This window comes from Peromyscus maniculatus, chromosome 19 (assembly GCF_049852395.1).
Source record: "Peromyscus maniculatus bairdii isolate BWxNUB_F1_BW_parent chromosome 19, HU_Pman_BW_mat_3.1, whole genome shotgun sequence".
In the NCBI taxonomy this organism is placed as follows: domain Eukaryota; kingdom Metazoa; phylum Chordata; class Mammalia; order Rodentia; family Cricetidae; genus Peromyscus; species Peromyscus maniculatus.
The window spans coordinates 15,377,748-15,401,836 of NC_134870.1; the positions used below are offsets into that span (position 1 = coordinate 15,377,748).

At 45.4% G+C, this 24,089-nt stretch overlaps 1 protein-coding gene across 12 annotated transcripts in view; it reads left to right on the forward strand.

Moving 5' to 3' along the window:
• Positions 1-24,089, forward strand: part of Fhod3 (formin homology 2 domain containing 3) — a 425,281-nt gene that overhangs the window by 368,918 nt on the left and 32,274 nt on the right. For all 12 annotated transcript variants that reach the window (XM_076554837.1, XM_076554838.1, XM_076554839.1 and 9 more), the window contains 3 exons: positions 4,515-4,793; positions 9,448-10,325; positions 20,299-20,457. In XM_076554837.1, coding sequence (XP_076410952.1) covers positions 4,515-4,793; positions 9,448-10,325; positions 20,299-20,457 — 1,316 coding nt within the window. The remainder of the gene's footprint in view (positions 1-4,514; positions 4,794-9,447; positions 10,326-20,298; positions 20,458-24,089) is intronic.

Here is a 24,089-nt window from a genome sequence, read left to right on the forward strand (position 1 = left end):
CCTGGAGCTCACTGACTGGGTGAGGCTGGTTAGACAGATGACTGTAGAGATCCACCTGTCTCTGTCTTCCCAGAGCGGGTTTACAGATGTGCAATGCTATGCCTGGCTTTTTATGGGTACTGAAGAGATAAACACAACTCCTCCTAATGGAGCAGCAAGCACTTTACATCTGAGCCAGCCACTAGAGGTACCCCATTTCTTCAACAAGGTCTTAGATATCCAGGCTAGCCTCTGACCCACTGTGTAGCTCAGGATTACTTCCATTTTCTTATGCCCCTGTCTCTACTTCTTGGTTGCTAGGATTATAGGTAGACATCATGACATCCAGTTTTAATGTGGTGCCAAGGACAGAACCCATGGCTTTTCTGCATGCTAGGCAAATACTCTACCAGCTGAGCTACACTTCCTGAGACCCTTGTCTTAGCCTTCCGAGGGTTATCACAGAGCTATCCCTATGGAGAGGTCAGGGAGATGTTTTATATTGTGTAGTGGGAACTAAATGGCCAGTATCATGCCATGCCCATGGGGTAATAGGGCTCTTGTGCCTCGCCATGCAAGATTTTGGGGTCTCTTCTCTCTGGCCCTGTACAAATATTATCACTGATGTCACAGTGCAGCTGATTGGGCATCAGTGTATAGTTCCCACTGATGTTGCTGTTGGACTGGAGAAATACTCATTAACCACTGGGACTAGAAGTGGCCAGGAGGTGAAAACACTCATTCTCACCGCAGGTGTTGATGAAAACCTTTGTTTCCTGCAGACTACAGACCCCATGCCTCTGGGATAGAGGCTACTTCCCCTATTTATCCACAAGGCAAGAGGCCCTTCAGAGAAAGAATGACCCCCAAGCAATGGCTGTGTGTATGAAGGAGGTGTTGCTAAGAGAAGCTCTGATTAAAGAGAGTAAGAAAGAAGAGAAAGAACACTGTGGGATTTGGTGTCGTGTCTTTGGGTCATCATGGGTGCTTCTTATAGAGTGACCAGGAGTCACAGGAACTTTGTGAGGGAATACTGGCTCCCACACCAGATAGGGCCTCTCCAATGAAAGAAGAGAAGATATGGTCCATAAGGAACGTTTGCCTTAGCTGTGGCTGTGGTTAAGATGGCTAGAGAGGGTCTACCGAGAGCCTGCTGCTCCCTCCAGGTCTGCCTGTCATCTTATCTGGTGACCTCCTGCAGGTGTCTGTCCACACACGAGCCTGACTCCTACAGACAAGGCTCTATACCCGGTGTCCTTACGGCCTGGTAAACTTCTGAAGGCGGAGGGGTGCTAAGGTTGAACAACACTGTTAGTTCTTTATATGTTCATAATAGCAAGCCTCCATTCCAGTTTGCTGACTTGTCTCTTAATTCCTTGCTTGTTTTGCTTCACTTGGATGTGTGTGAGCAGTACTTAGTTAGCTCGTAAATTAATCAGGACAGTCCCACATGCCACAGCTTTATAGCCAGACCCTGTGGACACTGAGGCATGTGTTCTAGGCAGGAGGTGACTTTGAAGATGATGACCTCCCTACAAATCATGAGAAGAAATCCACCCAGTATGTGGACTCACAGATTAGTGGCCCAGACTCCATGCAGTTAGGTTCTGGCATATGGGGCTGGCATTGTGCTGTTTCTTCCCAGGAGTGTGTGGCTCACCCAGAGCTAGCACATCTGTTACCACATCTGTCCAGACAGCCCTTGGCCAACCAGGGGCTGAGCTGCTGTCTGAGTCCTGTGGGTTGGATGGGATGAGACAGCACAGGTGGTCCATGCCAACTGCAGTCAAGCAGCGGCACCCCTGCATACTCCCTTTTCTTTGCTGCGTCTCCAGGGGCTGGTGAGTTGTCCTAACTCACCCTGGCAGGGACAGAGCCACCAAAAGACATGTCCAGGTCCCTCACATGTTCATGATGAATGCCCAATTGCATGCCACATGCTAGGCTGTCACAGACACATTTTCATTTGATGTGGCTATCCTGAAGTCAGTGTGCATGTACACATATGCTTTCTGTCAACCCCATCATGACACCACCATTGCTCATGCTCCACTTTGGCCTGGCTTGTAAAGCTCACAGAGGTTTGTCTCTCTCTCTGTTAAAGACTGCATTATCAAATGGAAAAGAAATTAGCATTGAGATCCTTCCACCGGAAAAGGACTTCTCTGAAGGATATACTCCGTCTTCCCATGATAGAGCCTTGGTTTTGCTTTAAAGGGACAGTGCAAGGCATGCCTGTTCTCAGGCACGTGAACTCAAAGGACTGTGCCTTTTGGCTTCCTTCTGCTGCTATCAGCCCTGACATCTTTGTCCGGAAAGCTGGCTGTCTGGGACAGCCTCTGGGCTCTAAAGCAGGCTCCCGTGCTAAGTTAAAGACCCTAGGGGTGAATTCATGGCAGGGCATCAACCAGGCAGGAGAAAGAAACACACTATCCCACTCCCAATTCATGCCTGAAGGGCACTATGGGGTCCACACAGGGTGTCTTCTCTGGCGCCTAGAAAACATCCAGAATGATAAGAAAAGGCTACAGTTCTTCCCTTTCTACCCTTCATCTGCCCTTCCCATCCTTCCTCTCCCTGCTCCATCCCAGAAGAACACAGGGACAGGGATGGAGTGTTGTGTCCCCAGCGACTCCTGGCACAGTGACTTCCTGCTAAGCACCTGATGATAGTTGGGTCTCTGCCCAATGAGAGCCATTTTCCTCCCTGTGGTAAAGGCAGAGCTTAGCTCACTGGCATGCCAAGAGACCAGCCCTAAATACCTAAATACCCTGTGACCAGCTCTCCCCCACTATGAAGGGAGCAGTGAGAGAGAGAGAGAGAGAGAGAGAGAGAGAGAGAGAGAGAGAGAGAGAGAGAGAGAGAGAGCCTGTGTGTCTGTCTGTGTGTCCCTAAGCATTCTAGCACTATATCCTCATGAAGCCCAGGGTGGGGTTGCTGTCAGGAGTGGCCTGACCTCATCTGGCCTATCCATATGGCATTTGGCTGGAGGTTTTTGTAGTCACAGGCATTGTGTTACTTGTCCAAAGCTCACAGCTGAGAGCTTTGCTCAGCGAAACCAGGCATGAGGCAGACAGACATTTTCCCTGCACCCTGGAGCAGCATGTGACTGGGACCAGGAGCGTTTTGTGTTGGCATGGACACCATGTTTCTAGTCTTCATTGGGTTACAAGCAGGCCTCTGCCCATGAGTGGTCCTTTTATTTAAGTTGTTGTTGTTTTCAGAGTCTCACTGTGTAGCCCAAGTTGATGTGGAACTCACTGTATAGCCCTGCTAGCCGCAGATTCTCAGTAGTGCTAAGATTATGAGGATAATCCATTATACCCAGTACTTTTTTTAAAAAAAAATTAAGTTAATTTATTTTACTTTATCTGTATGAATATTTAGCCTGCATATATATATATATATATGTATATATATGTGTGTGTGTGTGTGTGTGTGTGTGTGTGTGTGTGTGTGTGTGTGTGTGCACCACATGCATGCCTCTTGGATCTCCTGAAACTGGGTTTACAGGTGGCATGAGCCACCATGTAGGTGCTGGGATTTGAACCCAGGTCCTCTACAAAAGCAACAAGTGTTCCTACCCGTGAAACCATCTTTTCAGCCCAATACTTACTTTGAAAGTATTTTTATAAGCAAAGTTGGAGCTTATTAAGAAAGAGGTTATAGATTTCAGCATAGGCTGCAAGGGAGAAAGAAGAAAGATGCTTATGAAAAGGACAGTTGTGTACTCAAGAGTGTAGGCATGGGCTTCTCAAGAGAGAGACACCAAGTGATTCCTTGAAGCAGCTTTTGCAATCGAGGGCTAACTTTATACCATGGGCAAGCAGTATCCAAGCAAAGGGGGAATTGGACTTGCTGGGCTAGCCCCCAATGTCAAAAAACTTTGGGCTGCAGCTTGCTGGATAGCTTGATTTACTATAGGTTTTGCTGTTTCTCCCACTCCCAAAGACCTTCATTCTATGCTGGTGCATAAGAAGTGACCCGAAATAGCAGGATTGAAAGTAGTACCTGCATATTGTCTTGCAGTTTCCCAATGTGTCTCAGCTGGGGTCCTGTGGTCAGCCGGGCCTTGATCAGGAGATCTGGGAAGATTCATCCTCCAGGCTTGCTTAGTGTCAGGTCCCTGTTCATGGTTGGCAGCCAGCCAGGGTGTGCTGTCAGCTTCCAGAGGTCACCCGTATTCCTACCACGTGGCCCGTTTCACCTGGAATGCCAGTGGTACATATTTGGTCCTCGGGTCTCTAAGCCCGATGACACTTTTGTGTTGCTGTTTGGGCATCTCCAATCAGAGGCTCCCCTCACTGAAGCTGGCATGCCTGACTCCTCCACGTTTGCAAGTTCACTGAGTGGACGCACATGCCACCTGCCCAGTCCTGTTCCCAGAAGCAGACATTAGCTCAATAACCACAAACAGGAATCCCCGGGGCGACTCTGACACTTTGCCCAGAGGAATCAAACCCCGTTTGTTGTGTGGTTCCTCCCCTCCCAGAGAAATCTGTTATCAATGCAGTCTCTGCTCTTGTCTCCATCAGTAAGCGGTAAGGACCACGAGCCTGAGCTGGAGGCAGAAGCTGGACAGGGTGCTGATGAAGCCAGCCAGGAGATAGCCTCTGCTCACAGGGGAGCAGAGAGCCGGGAAGAGCCGGCGCTGGAGTTGGAGCCCGAAGAAAGAGCCTCACTGAGTGAGAAAGAGAGGCAGAACGAGGAGGTCAATGAGAGAGACAACTGCTCCGCCTCCAGCATCTCGTCCTCCAGCAGCACCTTGGAGAGGGAAGAGAAGGAAAGCAAGCTGCCTGAGGACAGGACGACAGGTAAATGAAGCCCTTTCTCCGTGTGCCGGGGCCCTGCCGTACCACAGCCTGGCCATGGGCTACCCTCCAAGGTGACCCGTGGGAACAGCTCACTCCTTCAGCCGCGTCACCTGTCTCACAGTGACAGCTAGCCAGCAGCTCCCCACTAGAGTTAGGCTCTGTGTCCTCCTCCCAGGCAGTGGATGGCTCACTTCCCAAGATGCTGAAGAGGGTCCAGCTGTGGGAACGGTGCTGAGGAGTGAGCCGTGGGAAAGAAACCACAGTGTTTCCTTTGATTTGTCCCAATGCCCATGATACCAAAGGCGGCCCTTTCCAGCTCCTGATTGGTTTAGAGACATGCCATGTCATCTCTTCCCTTAGAAGACTTGTTTGAGGGAAGAATATAAAACCACAAGCAGAACAGACATAGCAAACAAATTGAATGAGTACTTGTTTTTATAGCTTGGTTAACAGTGCATGGAGGTGAATTTGACATTCTGGACCAGCCCAGACAGGCTTTAGGTATAGTGCTACACTTTGTACTTAGGCCCACTCTTTAATGTAACCTATGTGTTTTTCGTTATGGAACTCTGTCTTTTCAGGGTTGCCCCTGGAATCCACTCATTTCACTTATGACTGAGAACTTTACAGTTAGGGACCAAGTAGAATGCTAGCTTGTATATCTAGCCCCCAAGGACATCACTGGGGCTTTAGAGACTTGGCTCAGAGGGTAGTTCATACCACTGGGGATAGCATTCGGTTTGGTTTTCTCATCCATGACTTGTAAACCATCAAGGCGGTAAAATGCAGTATTTCTTATTAGTGGAGGCATGGACTATGCTCTAACCTTCATTAAACCACATATCAGAGCACACACTCAAGTCCCAAGGCTCCCCTTGACATTCTGTGCCATGAGCCAGACACTGTTTTGTCTTGTTAGTTATAAGATTGAGAATACAGTCTCTGAAGCCCAGAAGAGTTAGTGAATGGATGAATGAATGAAACTATTCTCTTTCGCAACAGATCCATCAATGGCTTAGTCTAAAATAGTTATTGTTTATGATTTTCCCAATTAGAACATGCAGTGAATTTGATTTTGCATATGATTTATCACTAGGATATAATGACTCAGACTATTAGTTATATCTTAGAAATTAATACACTAAAAATCTTGTGTCTCCTTGAATATGTATGTGCTAAGAAGTACTACTTAGTTTCTTCAAAATAATATGATAGTTATTTCTAAAGTCTAGATGTACTACTAAAATTTAACAGAATTCTTGGTCACTTTGATACTAACTGATTTTTGTGCATTATGAGTAGCGTTGTGAGTTACTCATCATATTTGGGCTCAGCAGCCTAAAACACATCAACAAGTTAGATAAGGAAAACTAAAACAGGGAGCAGAACTTTCTTGGATCTGAGTGTGCAACATTCTTCCAAAAAAGGACAACCCTGCAAAAATGGAGTCCCTGAGCTCCCAGGGAGCTACTATTAACTCTGCACGAAGAGCAAGTGGGATCCAAGGATATAGATGTGGAAACTGGAGCTTCTGGTGACTCGTCTGCTTCACTCCAGGGTTGTGAAGAGGGTTAGTTCATCCGTGGGAATTTACTGGTTCCTAAAATTCCGCACTGTTCACAGCCTCTTTAGCAGCCGAGTCAAGACAACTCTGTCATAACAGCCTTTACTGTTCCTCATGAAGTCACAGAGACAATTAAAATTAGAGACAATTTAAAATGCTCCAAATCCTGTTTCTATCATTGTGTCTGTTACTAAGAAGTGAATTTGTCATCACACAAAGTAAAGCTTGGAAGAGATCCAACTCATTTCAGGCACCTTTGTTCTTGTTTTGTGTGCTCAGCTCTGAACACGGTATTGATCATATTTTGCTATATGACACTTGATTGGCTGGATGAGAGCTGGGGTTGTCTGTCCTGCTCGCTGTGAACCCTTATTTCCTAGCTGTGTGAGGGGAACACAGTCTTCCCAGAGGTTACTGAGAACAAGCTTGAGGGTTGAAACAAAAGTCGCCATGCCATTTGACAGTGTTCTCTGTACAGGAATACTCAGGTGCTTCAAAAGCATCGAAGGTGAATGGAGTGAGGTTTCTGTGCTTCACTTATAGTGTTAAATCAGTACTGGTAGACTGGGATAAATTGGGGGTGTTATTGTAATATGTGGAACAACCACTAAGAAAAATGTGTAAAGTCATTACTTTAAAATACTATTTTAAACTCAGGGTGAATTAAAAAAAAATGTTCAAGCAACCCACTGGAGACCAAGGGAAGAGAAACAGAAGGAATGAATTAAAAAAACAAATGAAACAAAATATTTAAGCCCTAACATTTCAATTAGTTTACATTAAAAGACAGATTAGCAGTGGATTTTTAAAAACACACCAATATATGCTACCTATACAAAACTTTTTTATTGCAAATTTTTTTCATACAATATGTTCTGATCATGGTTTTCTCTCCCCCAACTCCCCACATATCTCTTTACCTCCTTGATCAACGAACTTCATGCTCTTTCTCTCTTTAAAAAACAAATAGGCAAACAAACAAACAAAACCCTCACCAACTCACACCAAAAAACAAAACAAAAAACACCCACCAAAACAAAAAAACCGACAAGAAACACACCACACACACACAAACAATCCCACAAAAATATAAAACCAGAGCCTGGTGTGGTGGCTCACGCCTTTAAGCCTAGTACTTGGGAGGCAGAGGTAAGTATATCTCTGTGAGTTGGAGGCCAGTCTGGTCTAGAGAGTGAGTTCCAGGACAGCCAGGGACTGTTATATAGAGAAACCCTGTCTTGAATAAAGAAAAGAAAAGAAAATACAAAATCGGAAACCATAATATATAAACAAAAGACCAACAAGACAAAAAAATACCCAAACTAAACAATATGAGACAAAATGTCTACAAAAATATTTAGTAACTCTTTACAAGCATACTGACAGAGTAAATGAAAAGTTAAGAAGCTCTATTATAGAAACAATAAAAAGGGGAAGTGGCTTATATTAATATCCAATAAAGTAGACTACAGTGCAAAGGAAGTCACCAAGGACAAGGATGCTCAACAGTGTACACAAGACTTAAATGAGTAAAGAAACAGGCAAGAAGACCAACGTTTGAAAAATAACCACCCTGTTGTCATAATAAGAAAAGCCAGCACTTCCCAAACAATGGAGAAAGAATGTGACTATCCCTTGGGAAAGATCCACTTATCTGCTATCAAAGTAGTCTCCCTGTTTACAAGGAGGGCCGTGCTGGTGAGAGCTGGGCTTGAGCAAGGGTGGGTCGTGGAGAAAGTGGCTAGGTTCTGGCTATGAGGGTTTGTCATCAGGACACCTTGATGCACTGCATGGGGAGGATCACGACCACGCAAGTGCCAGTGACCGGAACTGGTAGTGTGTGTGTGTGTGGGGGGGGGAGCTGCTATGGCAAAGACAGCAAACCATTCCAGAATTAGCTTGGGAAGGGTGGGGCTGTACGACCCATTTATGAATGATCTTTAAAGCTCTGAGACTAAATGGTGACTGAAAGAGTGAGTGAGATTTGAGGTTTGAGGACAGTTAAAGGTCAAAGTTGAGGAAGAAGCCAGGAAGGATGGCAGAGGCGGATAGAAAGAGGGAAACAAACCAGGTGAGTGTCGGGTCCTGAATGGAAGGCTACAACACTGGGAAACCCGCTGGCCGTGAAAGGAACGGTTGCAAAGGACTGGGCAAGCAAAAGCTGCATTCCTGTGCGTCTTAGAGAGATGAAAGGGAGAAGCTGGAGCAGCAGTGAGTGAAACAGCTTTTAGGAGCATTATCTTAAAGGGAAGGATCAAAAGTTGGGAGCGAGGTGGAGATGTAAGAGCGGCTTTGAGATGGGAGAAAGCACACAGGTAATGTCAGTGCCAAAGGAGAGCCCCACGGCATGGGAGGGGCAAAAGGGACCTAGTGGGAGGGGCTGGAAAGCACCGGACCATGAAAGAAGCAGGGCAGAGAATTACCCCAGGGGGTTTCCTAATATACACTAGAGTAGCTCGTCCTTCTAAGGGACAGTTGTGGACAGTCACAAGAGAAGGGCTGTGACTGAGTTCTCATGTGGGTAGGAGGCTGGAGGTTGAATGGCAGACCTCTTCGGACCTCATCTGTTAAACCTGTCAATTGTAGAATCAAGACAACTCCGAGGATGAGCTGTGCAGGCAAGTGAAAGCAAAGAGGCGCTGTGGGGAGTCATTCTGGAGAAAGTAGCATTAAGTCCCCTGGAGATGAGACCATGAACCTGAACTGATGGCTTTTTCGTGGTATGGAGTCAGGGGAGAGATGTCCTTCTAGCACTTGCCTGGGCCCAGAAGAGCACTTCCTGTCTTCCCTAGTCTAGTTAGGACAGATGTCCCTTAGCTGTATATGATGGGATAGATTCTGACACCTGCCCTGAGAGGAGGAAAGGGAAGAAGTTATATAGTGAGGTGTGAACCAGGAGAGCATTCATTTGGAAGAGTCCGGAGACCTGGAGTAAGTCATCAGCTGTGAACATCTGCTTTGCCTCCCTTATTGTAGTGTTTTCTTCGATGTTGCTCCTGTATCTCTAACTATTTTCACGTATGACTGGTGTTCATGTGGAATAGAGGCCCTGGGCCTCTTTCTTATCTCTTCCTTCCCATGTCTTTTCAGGTTTGTGGTCCACCAGCCTCCAGGATGTGGGTGTAAATGGACAGTGTGGTGACATCCTCACCAGCAAAAGGTTCATGCTGGACATGCTGTATGCCCATAACAGGAAGTCCACGGATGACGAGGAGAAGGGCGATGGCGAACCTGGGAAGTCTGCGCAGGAGGTGGAGGCAGTGGCCAGTCTTGCCACCAGGATATCCACTCTGCAGGCCAACTCTCAGGCCCCAGAGGAGAGCATCAAGCGAGTGGACATTGGCTGTTTGGACAACCGGGGCAGTGTAAAGGCATTTGCTGAGAAATTCAATAGTGGGGACCTGGGGAGAGGCTCCATCTCTCCTGATGCAGAGTCTCATGACAAGGTCCCAGACACAACACCTGCACAGCTGAAGACTGAGTCTGATTACATCTGGGACCAGCTCATGGCCAATCCAAGGGAGCTCAGAATCCAAGACATGGATTTTACCGACTTAGGGGAGGAGGATGATATTGATGTTCTGGATGTGGATCTTGGCCACCGGGAAGCCCCAGGGCCACCTCCTCCACCCCCTCCCACCTTTCTGGGTTTGCCACCCCCACCCCCTCCACCCCTGTTGGACACTGTGCCTCCCCCTCCAGTCCCCAGTAATTTATTGGCTTCTCCTGCGTTCAGCACTCCTCAGGGCTTAGGGTGGTCCCAGGTACCCAGGGGTCAGCCAGCATTCACCAAGAAAAAGAAGACTATCCGACTATTCTGGAATGAAGTCCGGCCCTTTGAGTGGCCAAGTAAGAACAATCGTCGATGCAGGGAATTCCTGTGGTCGAAACTGGAACCCATCAAGGTGGACACTTCCAAACTAGAACACCTGTTTGAGTCCAAGTCTAAGGAGCTGTCTGTCACCAAGGTAGGCTGGGCCCTGGTGTGTTCTTGATTAGCAGAGGAAAAGAGCTGGAGAGGTTGGTTCTTGAGGAAACTTCTTATTTTGTATTGCTTTAGCTATTCGATAAGCAGTCCATTGAGATAAAGAGTCTAACTTTTCAGATAATATTCCTTGGATCCATGCTACATCAAAATGCACAGTAGCACACCAGAAAACCCATTAAAAAAGAAAAAAAGGCTAATTATGTGTGGCCCTGTAGCCCAGGACAATGTCAGTGCTCTCCAGAGGAACTGAACATGCTCATTTACCAGGTGCACTGAGTGTACTCATATAATGTTACCTCAAGTTAGGGACCATAGAGGCACTTTGAACTTAGCTGTATTCACACAGTGCTTTTCTAGAGGCAATAGTTCAGTCTCTTTGGATAATTCAAGCTGACATACTGAAACTATCTAGATATTCATATTTGACATATTTGTATCCCTAGAAAAATTACATATGCATCTAGGTTTCTTATTTTTCATGAGTGCATGAGAACGTGCAGGCATCACTGTTGAAGCATTGTTAACACAGGTGTTACATACAATTATAGATGGGAAACATTATAAAATGATTGGACAAAATTCCATGGTCATCAAATTCTGATATAAAAATTGCATAACGGATTGTATTTTTCATGGGTAGTGCTTTAATAATGCCTCCATTTTGTATCTCAACCCACAAAATATGTGAGCCAGTGCATAGTGAACTTTTAAAACAGGCTAGAAGCTGTCTTCTCTTAGGAATTTGGGATATGAGAAAGTGCTTTGTAAAGTCTGATGTAGACAGGTGTAGCATGATGTCATCTGAAAAGCTCATGCCTGAAAACCATGCAACTGAGTCACCGGAACAATTGCAAAAATATTTGGAATGTTTTAAGTAAATTTTTGATTTTACATTGAGTCAGATTCATAGCGATTCTGGGCTACAGGTTGTCACTTCTAGTGGAAAAGATATGCAGGAGATTATCACTATGAGTCAATTCTATTCCCAGGTCGATTCATCCATTCATCATCATTTGAGATGAGTATAATGTTGCCTGAGTTGGGCTCCCAGACTTAAGAGTCAGGCACCAATTCTGAAGACAAAGCAATGTTACATCCTCAGGGCGTGTGTGTGTTTCTAAGGAGGAGATGCCATGGCTGTTGAGAGATGCTGAAGGGCCAGTGTGGGGGACAGTTGTTGGTCAGTCTTCTTTTAAGTCCATGTGGAGATTCTTAAACTTCTTGCCACCCATTGCCAACTGGTGTTTACCCCAGTGTCTCTTTCTGCCCAGGCTTGGAGAGCATGTGACTCTCAATTATTTCTTGCCTCAGAAACCTCCTTCAGTCAGAATTAAAGCTTCTTTAAAATCAGAATTACTGTGCTTTGATGTAGACTATCCTGTCTCATCATCCTGTTCTTTAGTTATAAGTGGGTCCAGACCTTGTTCTTTCTAGAACATGTTGAATACCTACTCTCAGTGTACCCATGCCCTGAGTTTTTCAGACTGCTGTCACATAGCACCTGGGTGCCCATGTGTCCTCTTCCACTTTGTCCAGTCAACCTGGCACTGTGGAGAAGACCAGCTGAGAATTAGCTAGCAGCTGACAGTTGCCAAGTATTTCTCATGGCCCACCTCTCGCACTACGCTGGACCTACTGGCCCCATTGGCCCCTCCTCCATGTACCAGCTGTGCTGCTGGCTTTATGCTGTTGCCCAGACTCTGGAGGTTGCTGAGGAGAGGCTGCCTGGCCTCAGGACTGAGAATGAAAAGGGCCAGCAGGTTGGTGGTGCAGGCATGTTTCATTTCCCTTATGGTAAGATTAAGTGTCCATGAAAAGACTTCAAATGAGTGTCGCTTCACCCATCTCCCTACTTCTCTTGTTTTCACTGTGGCCGGTCTGGTTGGGGAAGAGATATTGGCTTGTGTCTTTTCACTAACCCTGAGTTCTATTCTTACCTGTAGTAGGGATTACCTCTCAAAATACTGCAAGGCCTTGCTAATAGCTAAACATGTGCCTAGGTTTGGTAAAGAGGGGCCTAGGAAAATAATCATCCACATTGGTGGGTTCAGCATCTTAAAACTGCATCAACTGCAGATGGAATCCATTTTTTAAAAATGTGTAACTTTGCTGAACATTTACAGAATGTTTCCTTGTCTTTATTCCTAAAAATAATACAACAGCTAGTACATGGCATATGCATTATGCTAGGTGATATTAATAATCCAGAGATGATTTAGAGCACTCTAGAGGGTTACAAGGGTTATAGACAAAATATGTAAGAATCCATTTTATGTGAGGCATTTGAGAATTATTGTACTCTCTGGTGGTCCTATAACTAATCCCTTAGGAACACTGAAGGACAACTAAACTGAAATATTTATTAAATTGCTTCCAGAATGTTCTGCAATGAGACTCAGGAGCATATACCTTTGGGTGTTTGTTTGTTTTTTTGGGTTGGTTTGCTTGGTTATCTTTAAAAGAAAAAAAAAGAAAATAGAAATCTGAGCAGGAACTAATTTGCAAAATGTTACAAGAGATGAGAATGCAAATTAATGCTAAAGCATCTCGTTGGAGAGGTGGATCCTTTTTGTATATGTTACTAATTCTGATATAACCAAATTCCAAGTCTGGTTTTGATCTCTGACTGTGATTTTCATATAACGCAGCTGTAAACAGCCACTTCCGAACTCTGGCTCATGAGAAGTTTTTCATTAAACACAATAGTCTACAACAAAAATGAAATCGACTTCACAAGACAGCACGAAACAAAGGGAGCTGGTTTTAGTTTCTATTGGAAAACTAACACCAGACCAAAGCAATAGGGCATGGCTGTGATTATCCAGTCACCCCCACCCCAGATTCACGCGTGAGAGCTGGTGCTGGGGGGGAACCATTTAATGAACACGAGAAGAACAAAAGATGCCTTTCCTTCCTGGTTTCTTTTCAAAAATAGTTTGTGGAACAGAACCTACTTTTCTGACTTGGCAGCAGATGTGTAGATGTAGCTTTTCACAGTCTGCTGCCCGTTGTATTGTGTGGTGACACAAACCCTGGGTTGAGCCTTACTGTGTTGTATTATGCTGCTGCTTTGAGATGTGGTGATGTATGTTCAAGTGATTCCAGAGAACTATGTCAGGGCAGAGAGTCCCCAAAGCATCTGGACTTGACATGAGGAGCCCTGTGAAATGGCCTTCCCAATTCTTATGTTCAGTCAGGGGCTGGAAGACCTCAGATACTCTCAAAGGACACTTTCATACCCCAGTTAACTACCAGACCAACACAAGTGTGGAGAAAACAGGGGAGAGGCAAGGAGAGGCCCTGAGTTGGCCTTTGAGGACACGATGGTTCCTTGGGTTTATTTGGGGGAAGGGTCTCCAGATGGATCAGGAGAGATTTGCTTATCTCTGTAGAGTAAGTACTCTTCCATCGCTGTGACAGGACACCGTAATCAAAACAAGTTACAGAAGAGAGAGTTTATTTGGGCTTACAGTTCCAGAGGATCAGAGTCCATCGTGGTAGAGCAAAGATACAGGAGCAGGAGCAGGAAGCTGAGGGCTCACATCTCAAACTGCAAACAGAACATGGAGAGCCAACTGGGAATGGCTAGCCCGCAGTTGTGAGCCTCCTCCAGCAAGTCCTCACCTCCTGAACGTACCCAAACAGTACCACTGGGGACCAAGTATTCAAATGCCTGCCATTCTCATTGAAACTGCCACACTCTGTTTATCCTGAAGTTTCCTGGTATATCAGAAACTACTGTCAGAGGCTTTTTAAAGAAATATAGAGATAGAGATTTAATTGGCCTTAGCCTGGGTGATTTTGCTTGTTTTGTTCGAGTGCCCACCCCCCACCCCACCCCCACACCATGTAGCCCTGGCAGCCCTGGAATTTACTGTATAGACCAGGCTGGCTTCAACTTTGCAGTTGACATTCCTGCTTATGTGGGTGATTACAGATCTTCACACCTGGCAGGCCTAGCCTGGGTGATTTTTAAAGACCTCAGAGAGTATGGAGTAGATCCAAAGTTGTAAGTCCCTGCTTTTAAGTGCCAAGTGAACATGGCCTCCTGACCACCACCTTCCACAGCAATGCCCAGATCTGACTTTTTCCCCAGAGAAGAGAGAAAAGTCTCTGTGCTTCACATTCAGAATACAAGGAAGTTATGTTCGTAATGTCAGCATTAGAAATCCCAAATTCTACCTAGAGATTAGCAACACAACTTGGCATTCCTGTGGTGCCTCCACAGTTAGTAACCGAGTGTAAGTCCTCTGCTTTCAGTGCCAAGAAAACACAGGCTGTCCAGTTGTTTAACCATTGGCTTTAGCTATCAGAGGCTCGGAAGTACCCGAAAATAATACTTTCCCCTTAATAATAAGGCAAGCCTGTTCTGTAATGTTAAGAATTCTCTTTCATCCCCTGCCACCATTTTTTTTAAAGGCAAAGTCTTAGAATCCCTAACTGGCCTCAAACTCAAAACAATGGTCCTGCCTCAGCCTCCTGAGTACTGGAGTTAAAGGCATGCACCGCCATGCCAACTGAAAAAATTTTATTCTTAACTAAAGAGGTTTTTTTTTTTTTTTTTTTTTTTTTTTTTTTTGCTTTAATGTAGACTTGGGTTTCTTATTTGTTTGTTTTATGTTTTGGCTGGAAAGGTTTGCTGTGTATTTCTTTATGACTCTTGCAGAAAGCCTAGGAAAATTCAAGCATTATCCTCCTTGTGACATCTGTATCATTGCAACTTGTAACCTTGTAACTGTCACTTTCTCCAGGGAGAGTTTTGAAAATATCTCGTTGGTGTCGTTCTTGGCGGGTGAGCAGGGAGTCAGGAGGCATAATTTACCATTTCTAGAATGGCCGCGCTAACCCAGACCCAGACCCAGGGTCTCTGGTACTGATGCCAAGCGGCTTGTGCAGAGGCCAGTTGCCTTTCATGGAAGTGCTCTCAGACGCAGCGGCGTTCTTCAAGACTCAGGGAGTGCTCCAAATCCGTCATAGCCTCAGACGGGTTTCTATTTTCAATCACAGTATCTTCTGGGCTGACAAGCCCAGCATGCTCAATGCTCACTTTGTAAACATTTGGATCCTCTGATTCTAATAAAATGACTCTTTAAAAATTCAAAAGGGCAAGCTCAAGACATAGCTCAGTAGTACAGTGCTTGCCTCATTTGTGCAGCAAGGTCCTGGGTTCTATCCCCAGCAAGGGGAGAAAAAACATCAAAGAGGTGATCTGTTGTGCCAGCATTCTAGCAAACCTTAAGCTTAATGAAAACTGTGTACTGTTCAGATATACCTTTCTGACTTTTCTCACTGCTACCTATACCTTTATTCTCTCTGTTTTCCAAAACTGAACGACTCAGAGAGGAAGTTAGGGCCTTTTCCTTTCCCTGGGACATTGACTGAAGCCGGGGTGTAATCACACTTACATGTGGCCTCATACCCTCCATAATTATTGTTCAGAGTCAACTTTGAGTCCTCATCTGCAGCCTCGAAAACTTTTTTGGGGGGCGGGGGATAATGGTTTGACCTGCTCTCAAGCCTAGCTTCTACATCTGTAGCCTAGGAAGTGTTAGCTGTCTATCTCTGCACTAAGCACCCTCTTCAGCTAAGTCTAAGCAAGGCTTAGCTACTCCAGACAATATTTGCATCATCTTATGTCACTTTTTACTCTCTGGGAAGCAGTCAGACATGCAGCCCTCTGATTCTAAAGGGTGGACCCCTAACCCAGGTAGCCAGCCTCCCTGGGGCTGCAGTGAGCCATAGCCCATGCCCTGAGCCTCAGCAGCAATCAGTCTCTGCTCAGATGGCTGCCTCCTTTGCATTCCAGAAGTCCTATAACTTTTGAGCTTGCATGCTGTCTGTTGAAACCTCATCGTAAAGATATTCAACTGTCTTCTTGTACACTGGACCCTCACCCCTCTGGACAACTTGAGAGAAAGCTGCTGAACTGCCCTCCTGGGTTCCTTCCTGTGCCTTGTCTCTACCAGGTCTCTGTTCCCCTAGACATACATGGGGACTTCTGATTCTCTCTCATCCATCTTGGCTGTCTGACCCCTCACGCTTTCCCTGCAGTGTTCTTGGTCAAATGCAAAACAAATGGACCTAAAGCCTGATGGGGCATCTAGGCCTGAGGCCTGTCTCCAGAGACCGTCTTGGGATGGGGGTGGTAAGAGGAGCTGTGGAGACTCTCAAGGGAGGAACTCCCTGCCCAATAGGCTTCGTGGAACTAAAACAGCCCAGAGACTTTTCAAGGTCCCTCCTCCCTTAACTAAGCAATCCCCTTCTCCCTTGAACTGAGGACATACTTGGGAAAGTAGCGTGTTCTAGCACAGCCCTGCAGCCATTGCCCTCACCGGGCCGCATGCCTGCTACGCAGAAGCAGATGCACCCGAGAGATAACCCTGTTTTCATGGCCTGTAGCTAAGCACTCCATGCCTGGAGCCTGGTGACTCCAGGATTCCTCCCGCCCTCACCGTTCTTGAAACTCGCTGAAGGAAAGAGGTCAGAGGTTGGCTGTCTTTCATCTTTAATGGCGAAGCAAGACTGAAACCATCCTTCCTGTGGCCCAGAGCAGCACTGGAGGCCTGCTGGTCCTCCAGTGGGGGGATGCTCTTTTTGCACTCCTACATGAAAAGTTCTCGAGAACTAGGCACCCAGAAGCTGCTCAGGAAATGAGCTAGCAAAGAGGGACGGTAGATAAATCTGTAAAGACAAGCAGCCAGTTGGAAAAGAGGACCGTTAGTGCCCAAATGTCTGTTATCCCAGATGTCAGGAGACTGACGGAGAGGAAAGGATCACAGCTTGGAGACCAGCTTGGGCTACAGAGTGAGTTAGGAGACTACCTAGCAAAATCTTATCCATGAAACGAAACCGGAATCAACAAAACAGACTGTTGAACTAGTCTGGTGTCTAAGCCTCTCCTGCCTGTGCTCAGGTTTGGATCTCACTGTCCACTGATGTCCCGAGACAACTGTCAGCCGAGGTAGACACATGCCATATCGCAGTCAGGAAGAGAAGGTCTGCTTAGGTGTGGCCCTGTCTTTCTCCTTGTCCTTTTTCTCAGAAGGAAGACATTAGTGGGTCCCCCACAGGCACTTGTCACGCTTGACTTTGTTCCTTGTTTGGTTACATGCTCGCTGTCACTCTTTCAGGTTAGGTTTTGGTTCAGGGATGTCAGTCTTAGTGAGAATGACCGGGACGAGGACCACGTGGTGCCACACAGTTCTTTCATCCTGCTGTCTCAGCACGCCGGCTGACTGGCTCAGCACATAACGCTCCATCACCATGCAGAAGGAGATGATTGGTGCTTCACAAAAGAATATTGGTGGCTGGAGTGATGGCTCAGCAGTTAAGAGCACTTGTTGCCCTTTCAGAGGACCTGAGTTCGGAACCCAACACCCACATGGTGGCTCACAACCATCTGTAACCCCAGTGCCAGGGAATCCAGTGCCCTCTTCTGACTTCCAAGGATACCAAGCATACACATGGTAGAATGCATACATTCAGGCAAAACATTCATACAGATAAATAAATAAATAAATGTAAAAAATTAAAGAATATTATTGACTTTAAAATGAATATGGTCTTTTATTAACTTTAGAATGGATGTTTTTTAAATCTCAAAACAAATCTTACTAGAATTTTGATAGAATTATTTTTTATGAGACAGGGTGTATTAGTCAGGGTTCTCTAATAAAACAGAACTGATAAGATGGAATATGTTCCCACTGCCCCTTCCGGGGACTGGGTTGTTCTCAGTTGTTTCCTTCATGAAGAAACCTACATGTACTTATTCCCAAACACACATCTAAGACCTAAAGTGAAATTGTAGCAGTTGAGTTGGGAGAGCCTGGGAGGATCTGTAGAAACATAGTCTGCTTCTCCTTTTAGCCCACAGCTCTACTGTTAACCCGGCTGGGTGGCTTCCCTGCTCCTGGACTCCTGCAGCTTCAAGGGAGCAGTTCAGAGGTCACTTGTCTGCAGGTGTGGTCAGAGATCCTCCCCAAGGCTGGCCATGAGGTCCTTTAGGATATAGCCTCATCTAGTCTCATCCCTGACAGCTCTCAGCCACAAGAGAATGGCTTCTTATCTCCTTGCTTTCTCCCTTGGGCCCGGCAAGATCCCAGAGACTCTTAAAGGTACAGTTGTAGAGTCAGTTCTTGCAGACCTGGCTTTTTCAACAAGTAACAGGTGCCTGACTCTCCAACTATGCCTTTAAGAGTCTCTGAGACTATATCTATATCCTGAAATACACACACACACACACACACACACACACACACACACACACACACACACACACACATCCTGAAAGACCTCATGGGCCAGCCTGGGGGAGGCTCTCTGACCACACCCTGCAGACAAGGGTCCTGCACCTGGAACCCTTGCTTAGTGAGCACCCACCATCACTGGGTGCATTTTCTTCAACAGAACCATTCTACCGTCATCATCTTTGCCGCCCTAAGAGTGTCCCATGATTCAAATCAGCCATCTTCCCAGACCCCTTTGCACCAAAGGAAACCTGAGCTTGCTGAACCAGTCTCCTCCCCTGTCCCTCTATTGCCCCTACATATCACTTCCTGACAGCTGAAGGGAAAAGTGGAGACAGCTTGGATAACCTGTGTTTATATGTCAGGACAGCTATGGTAAAATACCATATACCAGGCTGGAGAGATGATTCCATTTGTCGTTCTTCTAGACAACTCGAGTTCAATTCCCAGCACCTACATGGTGACTCATGACCATCTGTAACTTCAGTTCTGGGGATCTGACTTTCTCTTCTTAACTCCACAGGCACCAGCCTTGCACACAGTACACATACATACATGTAGGCATAATATATATATATATATATATATATATATGAGATCTAATTTTTTAAAAAATGCTATATACTCACTGGATTAAAGAACAGAAATTTATTTCTTACAGTTCTTGAGGCTGTGGAGTTGAGGATCAAGATGCTAGCCAGGTTAATTCTGCCAAGGGCTTTTTTCCTGTGTTCCTGTAAGAACACCAATCCCATTGGGAAGATTCCACTCTTACCACTTCCCCTAAACCTAATTACCTCCCAAGGCTCCGACCTCTGATACTAGATTCCATCTTTTTGGAAATCAGGGGGCCAATATGTGGATGGGGAAGGGATACAAACATTGAATTTGAAAGGCATGCAAACTGAGTTCCAGCCACATGCTAGCCATCATGATGAGGTAGGCCCAGGGCCTCTAAGAGGCACCCATGTCGTCAGGAAAAGCCACATCACAGGGTTCTATGAGGATGCCAGGACACGTCTGGTTCTCTGATGTCCTCTTTGGTGTCTGTTCCTGTCTGCCACTCATACCTCTCTATCAGCAGATATGCCCTTTCTTCTCTCTTAGTTGGGAGGTCCCACTCCGCCCTCCAGTGGGCAGCTGTATGATGGTTACATATACAGGAAAGATGGAGACACTCTGCTCTGAAGGGTGCAGGGCATTTGGATAGTGAGGGAGGCCATGGGAAAATCCAGGGACCCAAGGGCTGACACCAGCTACACTGAGTGTCCTCACTAGCCTGCCTCCTCAGCCTCTGTAGCCACTGTTATGGGCATACTGCACACACTGAGCCAACAATACCCATCCAAACACCTCTCAGCACACAAGAAAGGCACTCTAAAAGGGTGGAAAAAAACAGGTTTTGTTCTTGCACAAAAATTTTCCCTATTGAAAGCAAATCAATTTTATTTTGTAATGTGTCTGGCTTGTGAAGTTTCATTACTGACCCAAGCTTGGAGGCAACTAAGTGCCTGAGCCTTGATCTGTCTCCCTCTTCTCCGCTCTCTTTCCTGTGCTGAGTGGCAGCCAGTTCTTCCCCGAGCTGAATCTGGGCCATTTGCTTTCCCTTTTAAATAAAGAGTGAGTCTGCTTTTAGTAATGAAATCCAGGAAGGACCCAGGATGATACATTAATCTTTTAATTTTCCTTGTTTTTATCACCAAGAAAACAGCTGCAGACGGTAAAAGGCAGGAGATCATTGTTCTGGATTCCAAGAGGAGTAATGCTATCAATATCGGCCTGACGGTGCTGCCCCCTCCAAGGACGATCAAGATCGCCATTTTGAACTTTGATGAGTATGCCTTAAACAAAGAAGGGATTGAGGTAAGACAGTTCCAGGAAGAATTGTTAGTGCTGTGAAATGTGCATCACATTAGTGCATTGAATATTACTTTGGGTGGTTTGTAATCTTCTTTACTCCACTGGACTCTGAAAGATGTTAATTATTCTTAGATGTCTATTCTGGGATGGGGAGACGAGTCACTTTTCCTGTGAAGTTCAGAGATCTTGGCTCACTTATGGACCTCAACCCTAACCAAACATTGATTACTTCAGAATGGAAAAATATCACCCCGTTCTCCATATAAGGATGCTTAGGTCTTCTTTCATGTCATGTCACACATGTCTAGGAACACTTACGAATTGTAATCTTCCATTAGGTGCTGAAGTCCACATAAAGGACATTGTTTGGATCTTATGAAAGGACGTGATTTGGGGCTAGGGATGTGGCTCACTTACCATGCACTAATCCCCGGTTGATCCCTAGCACTGCATACAGTGGGTGTGAGGGCACAGGTCTGTAGTCTCAGTGCTTGGTAAGTGGAGGCAGAAGGATCAGAAGTACAAGGTCATCCTCAGCTGTGTAGGGAGTTTGAGGCCAACTTGGATTACATGAGACCGTGTGTGAAAACCAAAAACAAAACAGAGATATGTTTTTGTTGGATCATCTGGAGAACAGAGCATGCCAACTGAGGCTTTCATGCTTGCTGATCTGTTAAAGGTGGAGAAAGGTAGAGAGCCCCATCGGACATATTTCACTTGGTATGCCACAATTCCTGTCACTCCACATGGTTATGCTCTCCTGCCTCTGTGGGATGGTGCCAGATTATAGCAGGTGGAACCTCTTATGGTAATGATGGAAGATGAGGGAGAGCTACTGGAAAACCTACAGATTTGTACCAACGGGTGATATAACCTGGGGACATCTGGGTGGGGATAAGGAGTCTGGGGACACTGCTTTGTGATATTGGGTGACCCATCCTTCTATTGGTAAGAAGCCTTCACATCTGAGGTTTCTTCATACACAGCCTTTTTTGGAAAACTTCAACATAGATGAAACTTGTGAAGCCTAACTCTAGAGGGAATGCAAGCCTTTGGCAGGAAAGTCCACAGAGAGGAAGGCTTGAGTCACAGTGCTAGACTCATCTATAGTCCTGGGTAGAGGAGAGGGCAGTGAGCATACAGAAATGCCAGGTTTATAGCCCAGCAGGACAGGCATACCTTTGCACGTTGGGAAGAAGAGACAATCACAAGAAAAACTATCTACTGAAACAAGTTGGTTGAATGTACAGTATCCCTGCCAAGTTCATGCCCATCTAGGGGGTGACATCACTTGAAAAGGTAGATCCATTGGGATGAGCCATCAGTTTTCTTACTGGTATTCTGAAAAGAGGAGGGCTATTTAGACACAGACAGGTGGGAGTGCCACTTGATTCAGAGAACACGCAGGAAGATTCACACCATGGAAGTCCATGTGAGGACAGAGGCAGAATTTAGACAGCCATGCTTACAAACCAAGGGATGCCAAGGAGTGTGGTGAGTGAGCATCAGAAGTCAAGAGGCAAGGAAATGCTCTTCTCTCCAGCCTTCAAAGAGAAATTATGGGCTTCCTGCAACATTGGTTTTGGACATTATGAGAGAATAAATTTACATTGTTTTAAGCTGCCTGTTTTGAAATTGTTGTTACTATGGCAGCAACAGGACATGTAACTAATACACTAGATGCTAGTGGTACCTACTGTCCTCCACATTGACTACAGCCAGAAGTGTCTCCACACAGTTACCCTCCCCTAGGGAGTGAAAGCATTCCATCCAAGAACCCCTTATTGAAGCTACCTCCATATCCTAGAACTGTGCATATCTCTCAGCTGTTCCCAGGCATAGCTGTGAAACCCATGGAATAAGACCTCTTGTAGAATGTGAAATGCAGGATGCTCTGTCATCCCCTCTTCATGACCATTGATCCCAGCCACCTAAGGGGTATAGAGGATCTACACTCATGTGCTAGGAAGGACCCAAAGCTTCTTCTGGACTCTAGTTGTTCAAGAGTTAAAATGAGACTGAGAAGAAAAAGCAGTTGTCAACTTACAGACCTTTGCTAATAAGATTTGCAGTTAATGCCCACAGGCCTTCAGCCAGACTGTCTGCTTCCTGGATACACACATTATGTCAAGGCATCGCAGCTTCATAGGGCTGTTGGAAAGCTCTGTGTACCAAAACACAATTAGGATGTATTAAATGACATCCTGTGCCATTGCCTAGCAACTCACAGTATGAATCTGGATTTGTCATACAAACCTGAGTAATTAACTCCATTAAGGAAGTGGCTTTCAGAAGAGTATTAAACTGTAGGAAGTTATTTTAGGGTCATCTCTAGAGAGCATCTATAATACTTTTTTCCAGTAAAACACACGGAATGATCACAAATGGAAGTAGGAAGACATTACTTTGTTACTTTTTTTCCTCCTTTGCTTTTCTGATTTTCAGAGTGTAGTCCACTTAGAAGGCAGTACAACACAGTTGTCTTTAAGAACATGAACTCATCTCACGTTGGCTGTCAGACCCAGCATCATCCTAGAAGCAGAAATTTCCTTCAACCATTGTGCCCTAGTATCACTCTAAGGAGTTTATATTGCCTGAGACCCGTCCTTAGCTGCTTCATAGGTACTGGGCATAGGTGAGTCTGCTCATGAGCTACGTAGCTGCCTCAGGGAACCAGCATGCGCTGAAGATGGGGCACAGCAGCTCCGTTCATAGTGTTTGATTTGTAGATGAGCGTCCATGGAAGATGGAGCTCCTGCTAGGACATGAGGGCAGCCCCTAGCAGTTCTCCAGCTCTGCCTGGGAGAACTTCAACCCATCCTTTAGCAAGTCATTTCATCTGTTCTGGGCACAACTATCTCTTGCCCCAGTGTGAGGCCTCAGAGCACTCACGAGAATCAAAGGAGATGCCATCAGAGTTTTTAAATTGCTGTATGAGAGTGAGTACATTTATAGAACACATTTTCTCTGGATATGCAAACTGTTAGCAAACTAACCCTAGCCAAACTTTCCCAAGACCCTGATGCTGTACCCAAATCCTTGTAGTATATCTTCATCACCACGGCTAGGGTTCTGTCAAAAACAAGTGGAATCATTACTGCTATGTCTCATCTGCAGGTAAATGAAATGGCCAAACTCAGCCTAATATTTAGGTCCACAATAAAGGATATACCTGCATTGTTTTTCTTTGGATAGTACCTTCTGCTACAAAAGCAAGTATAGTTATTGTAAGTAATACAGGGTCACAGACTGGAACATCGGTCCTCAACCTGTGAGTCCTGACACCATCAACAAACATCTATATTCAAAAATATTTACATTATGATTCATAACAGTAGGAAAATTACATTTATGAAGTAACAACAAAAATTAATCATATGGTTGCAGGGGATCACCACAACATAAAGAACTGTATTAAAGGATTGCATTATTAGGAAGGTTGAGAACCACTGGTCTACAAGGAAGTTAAAACAAACAAACAAACAAACAAACAAAAAACAACTCAGGTTATTACATTTTGATCTTGTTGGATGTTCCTTTCCCTACAAAACTAAGTGGTAATTCAAAATATCATCAAAGAAACTATGAATGTGGCAAGAGCCTGACTTAAACCTTTTCTTGGTTCACCTGTATCA